General features: G+C 45.1%; 1 protein-coding gene across 1 annotated transcript; it reads right to left on the bottom strand.

Annotated features, from left to right (window-relative positions):
- Window positions 1–886: 886 nt before the first annotated feature.
- On the bottom strand, window positions 887–6,940 carry LOC119302641 (E3 ubiquitin ligase BIG BROTHER-related-like). The gene is made up of 7 exons (XM_037579682.1): window positions 6,653–6,940; window positions 6,146–6,560; window positions 6,023–6,066; window positions 5,243–5,284; window positions 5,032–5,153; window positions 4,835–4,943; window positions 887–1,271 (listed from the first exon to the last, which is right to left on the bottom strand). The coding sequence occupies exons 1-7, from the start codon at window positions 6,878–6,880 to the stop codon at window positions 1,218–1,220; spliced, it is 1,014 nt and encodes a 337-aa protein (XP_037435579.1). The 5' UTR covers window positions 6,881–6,940; the 3' UTR covers window positions 887–1,217.
- Between the last annotated feature and the right edge of the window lie 524 nt (window positions 6,941–7,464).

Raw genomic sequence — 7,464 nt, 5'->3', positions numbered from 1 at the left:
TGGGTGCCACGGAGCGTGGTTGTGGCGATTGGAAGGTGAAATTGTCCGTGCTCCGAACTTGCATAAGGGATGACGGCAAAACACCGTCCCGTCCAGTGGCGTGGTAGTGGTACCTCGGTTGTTGCCCTTGCACCACGCGTGGTGGCGTGGGAAAAGGCAATCCACGACCCACGCCATTGTTACTCCCCACAGACACGGTACGGCTGGCGAGGAGATTGTCGAACTGGGGGCAGTCGAAGGACCAAAGCGTGGTGCACCACCTCTGAACGGCCTGCGCTCTGCCGATAGCCGAAGAAGCGGTGAGGTAGCCAAGGGGGTTGCTTCGCTGGGCCTGATTTTCACCGACGCCTCCAGTGCTTGATTAGCCTCCAGGCTGTCCCATGTCCTCGTTGGGGTTACGTTTTTTTCAGACTACTACTGAAAGGAAACAAAAACATAATTAGCTATACGAACTTTGCACGGACCATTAATATCACGAGAACGGCGGGAACCTACCCAAAATACCCGTCTTTCTCCGGCTCGTTTGCGACTTGAGAGAGAGAAAGCGAGAAAACACAGAGACTGATAGTTTTTTTCCCCTTTTTTGACGCTCGGAGACCGAGACTTGTGAGGATTAAATTTGTGAGACCGGTATTTATAGAATCGCCATGCACCTTATTTTAAGGAAGTACTTATCAAAAGAAATCTGCATTTATTTTCACTTCTAATATATACTGTATTACGTACTCCTATCAAAATAAATCCGCATTTATTGTCATCTAAATAATGCACGACCAATCATAATTGATTGCCTATAAATGTGAATATTGGAAATACTCATCAACTCTGATGTGATGACGAGCGATTAAATGGGAATATATAAATTCCAGCACATCCATACTGCATATCTACTCCAGATATAAATCTCTAAATCCCAATGCATTAATGCGATACTCATAATATACACCAAGAAAAGAAAAGAAAAATGATCGACGGTAATAACACAGTTAGTGTACAAGAGTAAGAGAACGCAGAGCACCAGCGGCAAGGCATAAAAAAATGCTCCATTTCCCTGGTCCCCTCGCAAGTTTGTACTGTGGAAGTTTCTACTGCCTTGCTCTGGTTTAAACATCAGGGATACTAGAATGATGCCACTACATACTCCCACAAAGTGCCAACAACTGGTTTGTTTTTCTTTTTTTTTCTGAAGATGAAGTTGGTTTACCAACGACTGTTGGTCATGCCTGCTTGTTTGCTGAGGTAGAAACTTCTGCGCTACACATAGGGCATACCTGCACATAGTCAACTACATCTTGTCAAAATTTAAAATCTAAGAGAGCTGCAAATCTATATCTACTGTCTTGTAAATTCGAGTTGGTTGTGGTGGTGGTGGTGAGTTCACCCCTACTCCCTCATCCACCCAGGATCCATCGGGTTTGTAACACACACAAAATGCAATAGCGGAGTCTCCAACCCCACTGGACAGGCCCTATTTTGGTTTGTGAAAGAAAATCATAATAAAGCAAATAATGCAATTGCGGAGTCTCGAACCCCTCACTTGCCGCTATACAAAGCTCAATCAAACCAGCAAGTCACCACATCACTCGTGTTTTGAATGGGAAAGTATTCGATCCATACATGGCAGTATGCATTTTCTTTTACCACTACACGACCCAGCCAGTCAATCTGACTATCTGCCAATGAATGTTTTCCCAGTCACCCCTCCTCCCCAATCCCGGTCCTCCGGCCGCCACTCCTCCTAACTTCCAAATATCAAAATCCAGCCCAGACACGTGCCATTCGTTAAACTGCTATGGTGTTCTTACCCTTTTATGGTTATGGTGTATTACCTTTTTATGATGCCAAGTAACAAGTGCATTGGTTGTTGTATACTACTCATCAAATACAACTGCAATCAGTTTTGTGGTTCATGCTAGTGTGTATATAATCCTCGGCTAACATGGGATCAACAAGATACAATCTACTGGTAGAGGAGTCTGGCATGGAGCCACGGTGTATAGAGCTTATCAGGGCAACGCAATCGTTTAGAATCATACATGACAACAACTTGAATTACCTCTCTAATTAACACACACAAAAATCATGGTGTTAATATTACTGAACAAATGTTTTTTAGCAGTAGCAAATAAAAAGGCGCAAATGCTCTTTCTACAAGCAAAAAATAAGCATGATGAATGCTTTACCAGAGGAGAATTTATTTGTATGGATCATATTCTTGTCGAGCAACTGTTATATAGGAAGAATTTAACAAGCATAGTAACCCTTGAATTATAGCCGGCAAACTTCGGATAAGGTGCATTTCTACTTAGAAAAAAGGAAGGCCTTAGGGTGCCCGGAGGTTGCTAAGACAAGAAAAACATTTTTGTTCATTCATGTGTTAACAAAAATATTTCAAGTTTAAGATTCACCGTGGACATAGATGTAAATAAAACATAATATGGTACAGAAACCATGCAAATGCAACTCAGCCAATTAAGTAAAGATACATCTAAGAATTTATTTATTTTCGAAGTAATCTGAGAATTGTTAACTTCCTGCAAAGCTGCCACCAACAGAAGAATGAAAGGAGAAGATTCATCTTCTTAGCTACTCAGACCGCTCGGGGTTGCCACTAGCTGGACCCCCACAAGCAACTGCACTAGTAGACACAAAATACAGCGAAAATGTTCAGGTGTTAGCTCCTAGTATCAAATGTACGTTCAACTTGAATTACATCTGAGCATCAAACACAAGCGCTATGGATGGAGAACACGATGGCTGCCTGCGAGGGTGTCTGCGCTGACTCTTGCAGCGACCTCTGTGATCCTGGTTATCCTCATCATATCATCATCGTGCGACTTGCACATGGGCCTTGTCCGCCACCACCGATCAGCCCTGCCAAACGTTGTGCATATGTTCGACACCTCCCCGATGTATATTGTGCCACAGCCGCCCAACATTTCCATCATGAGCAGTCGGCCTCAACACTGGCACATTGCACATGGTGGAAATGTTGGGTGTTCATGGCACAATATCCATTGGGGAGATGTCAACCACAGGCACAACGAGTGGCGGCAGCCATGCTGGCGGCGAAAAAGCCCAACGGCATTGCATGAATAGTATGGCCAGAATCAGGGGGTATGCGGTCAGAGACCGCACAAACAATCTCACAGGTAACCACCGTGTACTTCATCCATTGTGTCTCTGCTCTACTCATATGCAGTGTATATATAAGCTAAACGTGCATTTGACGCTGAGCCAACACATGAACATTTCCTCTTTCAGATTTAGGTCTACGGGTACAGTTGCTCATGGGGACCCTACCTTGTAGCAAGCCCGAGAGGTCCGAACTAGCTAAGAAGATGGATTTTATCTTTTTCATTCCAGTGGGCTTCTATCTTCTACTCCCTCCATCCCAAAATAAGTGTCGCTGAGACAGAGGGAGTATTATTGATAACTTGGAATGAAGATGAATAATACTCAGATTATTTGAAAATAAATAAACTTTTATATGTATCTTTACTCAGTTGTTATAGAGTTGTAGCTGTATTTGCATGGTTCCTGAACTTAAATAGTGTTTTATTTATATCGATGTGTATGCTGAATCTTATAGTTGATATATTTGTATCAAGACATGAATGATTTTATTGCTTTAGCAACCTCCCTGCACGGTAAGGCCTGCCTTTTTTGTAGTAAGGGATACAACTTATCCGAAATTGGCTGGCTACAATTCAAAGGGTCATATATAAGAATTTTTCAACAAGAATGTCCTTTTATGAAATGAATTCTAGTTTGGTAAACCATTTATGCCTCATTATTTCCTGCTTTATGGGTCCACCTAGCTATTGTGTCAGCCAACTAAGCTATTGGATTTATAATCCGTGCCGACTGTCCAGGTATTGGATCACAGCCTTCACTACCTGGCGCATGAAGACTGTCCAGGTATTTCATTGACCCAGGGGAGACTGGAAAAAACTGCATAGTACACAAGTTTAATTTTATACTCCCTCCATCCGGAAATACTTGTCGAAGAAATGGATAAAAATAGACGTATCTAAAACTAAAATACATCTAGATACATCCATTTCTTTGACAAGTATTTCCGGACGGAGGGAGTACTTGAAGGCCAAAAGCTTTATTTTATTACTCCACTCATATAAGTCAAGATGTAAACTGAGTTTAGGTCCAATGGTAAATACATTGAAGATTACTGTTTCCGGTGCATAACTGAGTGTTGGTAATTAGCAACATTCTGAGTGTCTATCTACACCATTATAGACCGGTTACGAATCCCATAGGCGAGTTGTGGACAGTGATGTTACTCAAGATACTGAAGCCAAACAAAGAAAGAAAATGCTCAGAGGCACAACAAAGCAGTCAGCCCTTCCTTATTTCTTTCACCATGCTATCTTCATTTAACCAAAGCGAGACAAGATAACTGCTTAAGAACTCTTGTGTAGCCAAAATGGGTGTACTACTAATAATTACTACGACATACCTCTTCCAATAGCACCCACTACTTATGATATTCTACTGGGCTTGCAAAAAGGGATATATGAAACTAGCTTTACTAAAAGGGATATATGAAACTATATCATAACTATTGATCATACAATCCTCTAGAAAGATATATGCACAGAGGTGCATTTCAGACAACAGGTATAAGGCTAAAGCAAGTCATAGCTAGTAATAAGCATAGACATATGGTGTATAGTAGAGGTACAAAGGAACCCTAAATTTTCTATTCAGGTGTGATTGCCTGATATGCTTCATACCAGAAAACGTAGGCAATCCTCATCTATGGGAAGCTATTGTACATGTTCTAACAATAACCAAGTCGAAAGCAGCATTGTACCTTATTTATTTGAAGCCACTGATTAATGCAGTCAGGATGGTATGAATGATTGCAGGGAAGTGCAACCAAAGATTCACCTTCCTCAAATTCCACACGACAAATTACACATCTACCAACAATAATTACACGTCAGCATGCCACTTTAATAACATATATATTACTGGAAGGCTATGAAACTTAAAAGTATTTGAACGTACTGTTCTGTGTTGCCATCTTGCATATCTTTTGTCTTGTAAGTTACTGAAGGTAAGGAAGCAAGTGTATCAGCAGAGAGACCTCTACTTTCTGTACCAACTACGTCACCCAAAGCAACTAATTCCTGAAACCATGGCTAGAACCATTAGCATTGCATCTTGGAACTTTAGATGCAGGCCCAGGCACCAAAGGGAATAAACAAAAACAACTTGCCTCATAAGAGTACTCGTCTGGATCAACCTCTTGCCATGAATCCTGTGTTTTTTCAATAACACGTGCAGATTTGTAAATAGTCAGTTGCTCTGTTCAAATTTGGCTGGTTTCAACAAGTACGCAAAAACACAATACCACAATTTGAACAAACACAAAGTTCTCCGCATAGAAATTAGAGGAATTGGAGGTGCTTGCCATAATCCTCTGAGAAAATATAGCAGGAGGTAAATTTACCGGTTATAGAATACTACTAGACGCACATGCACGCTTTGCAGCGCCTTTTTTGCTACAGGGATTCTTTTTTTGCACTTCTACACGTCAAACCTGAGGTTAGAACACGACCAGCCCAGGACGCACCCAGTAGATGAACAAATGCCTCTCCCGAGCGAGCAAGAGAGGAGGCAGCATCGACAAACGGAATGCCGCAGCACTCCCTTCAACAACCAGGAAACTCTAAATCCCTCCAGCACAACCACATCTCTAGCAAAGAGTGGTATGCAGCAACGCTGCCTACTTCACATAGGCATCTGGCTTTGATTACTACTCCCTTCGTTCCAAAATAAGTGCCGTGGTATATCAGAGAATAATTTAGCTCTGGCAAGGAACTATATCACTGCATAATGAAAATAAGCAAGTACTACTACATTGTGTGTCACACGCATTAACAAAATAAGCATCGCTATCGGTACATGATCATTTCATCAAAACTGGTGCTCCCAACCTCCAACTTCTGCATACAAAAATTAAATCCATCCAAGACAAGGAAACATAAATCAGTACCTGCGCGTCGTTTATGTGATCCTCGACATGCTCCACCGCCCGCCCTACAAAGGAAAAGCAGAACTGTACATCAGCAACCCGCGCGAACTGTGAAGTGACCCGAAAAGAATAATCCATACTCACAATCGCTGATCCCAGCGAGAGCCATAAGCCGCGCGGCAACCTCACGCTCCTCAGCGTCCTGAAGCGCCCGCGCATAAGCCTCGTCGTCCTCGTACTCTGCAGGGTCTAGCTCCACATCCTCCACCTCCTCATCCTCATCGAACCCCTCCTCCTCGTACTCGCTCTCCTCAGAGCCTTCGTCCTGGCCCTCGCCCTCGCCCTCGCCATCAGCCTCGAGATCATCGTCCCCATCACCCTCGCCGCCGCCTGGGTGCTCGTGGTGGTGGACGCGGAGGTGGTTCTCGAGCTCCTCCTCGTAGTCCTCGTCGGCATCCTCGTCGTACTCGTAGCTCCCGGCCTCCGAGCTCCCGTAGTCGCTGCCCTCGCCGCCGCCGCCGCCGACTCCGTTCATCCGGAGCATCATATACGCCCGTTCCTGCAACCGATCCAAACGGTATGTTAGTCGCGCGCCTCGGAACCCTAGGTACGTGGAGGGGACGGCCCGGGCCGCGAGATCTAGGCACTTGCCTGCTCCTGGAGGACGCGCGCCAGGGCGAGGTCGGCGTCGACCTGGCTGAGGGCCGTGAACGGGCGCCGCGCCTCGTCCTCGGCCAAGGCCGCCGCAGCAGCAGCAGCCGCAGCGGCATCGTCCCCTCCTCCGGGAGCGGCGACCGGCGGGGGCTGATCCGGGCTAGGGTTGTGGTCGGCGCCGGGCCTCTCGCCGCCGCCGCCGTCGCTCCCCTTGGAATCCTCCATGGGCTGGGGGCGATTAGACGAAGGGTGCGGGATGGAAGGGATTAGTCCGGCTAACCCCAGCGGGGGTCCGGTAAAAATAATGGATATAGGGGGAAAAAAGCATACCCGACGTGACGTGATCTGCCACCACGTGTTCGGATTCAGCATTCGACGGCGCACTCGTAGCTCGCGTGCCACAGGGGCTTCCGACTCGGCTGCGAGCCGCTCGATAGCTATCGGATGGCAACCCACAAGCCATGGCCGAACCATCTCCCGACTAAACCATTTTTGTTAAGATCAGATCTATTTATAAAAGATCACCGAAAGTATACAAAGTATTTGAAATATAATAAAAATATATCAAGATTTCGAGACCACAGGAGGTCTACTACTGTCGTCAAAACGAGTCGTCGACGCGCTGCTGTCGCTGCTCTTTACCAGAGAAGAAGGAACCGCTCGACTCAGAAATCCAGCAAAAACAATCTTTGATCGGCAGATAATTAAGCTGGAAGAAAGTTTATAGCACCCAGCGACGGTGTTCTCACTATTGTTATCGTTGCGTACTGTGTCAGTTCCTAATTATCTTCGTGTAAGGTTAGTGACGG

This window comes from Triticum dicoccoides, chromosome 5A (genome assembly GCF_002162155.2).
Source record: "Triticum dicoccoides isolate Atlit2015 ecotype Zavitan chromosome 5A, WEW_v2.0, whole genome shotgun sequence".
NCBI classification, from domain to species: Eukaryota; Viridiplantae; Streptophyta; class Magnoliopsida; order Poales; family Poaceae; genus Triticum; species Triticum dicoccoides.
This window is presented reverse-complemented; position numbering and strand designations above follow the sequence as displayed.

Bases quoted from the DNA above. Each gene is read 5' to 3' on its own strand.
- LOC119302641 (XM_037579682.1), bottom strand. From the start codon at position 6,880: ATGGAGGATTCCAAGGGGAGCGACGGCGGCGGCGGCGAGAGGCCCGGC. The intron at 5,154-5,242 runs GCAAGTTGTTTT...CCATGGTTTCAG, and splicing joins CAGACGAGTACTCTTATGAG to GAATTAGTTGCTTTGGGTGA. The intron at 1,272-4,834 runs GTACAATGCTGC...GACTATGTGCAG, and splicing joins AGTGGCTTCAAATAAATAAG to GTATGCCCTATGTGTAGCGC.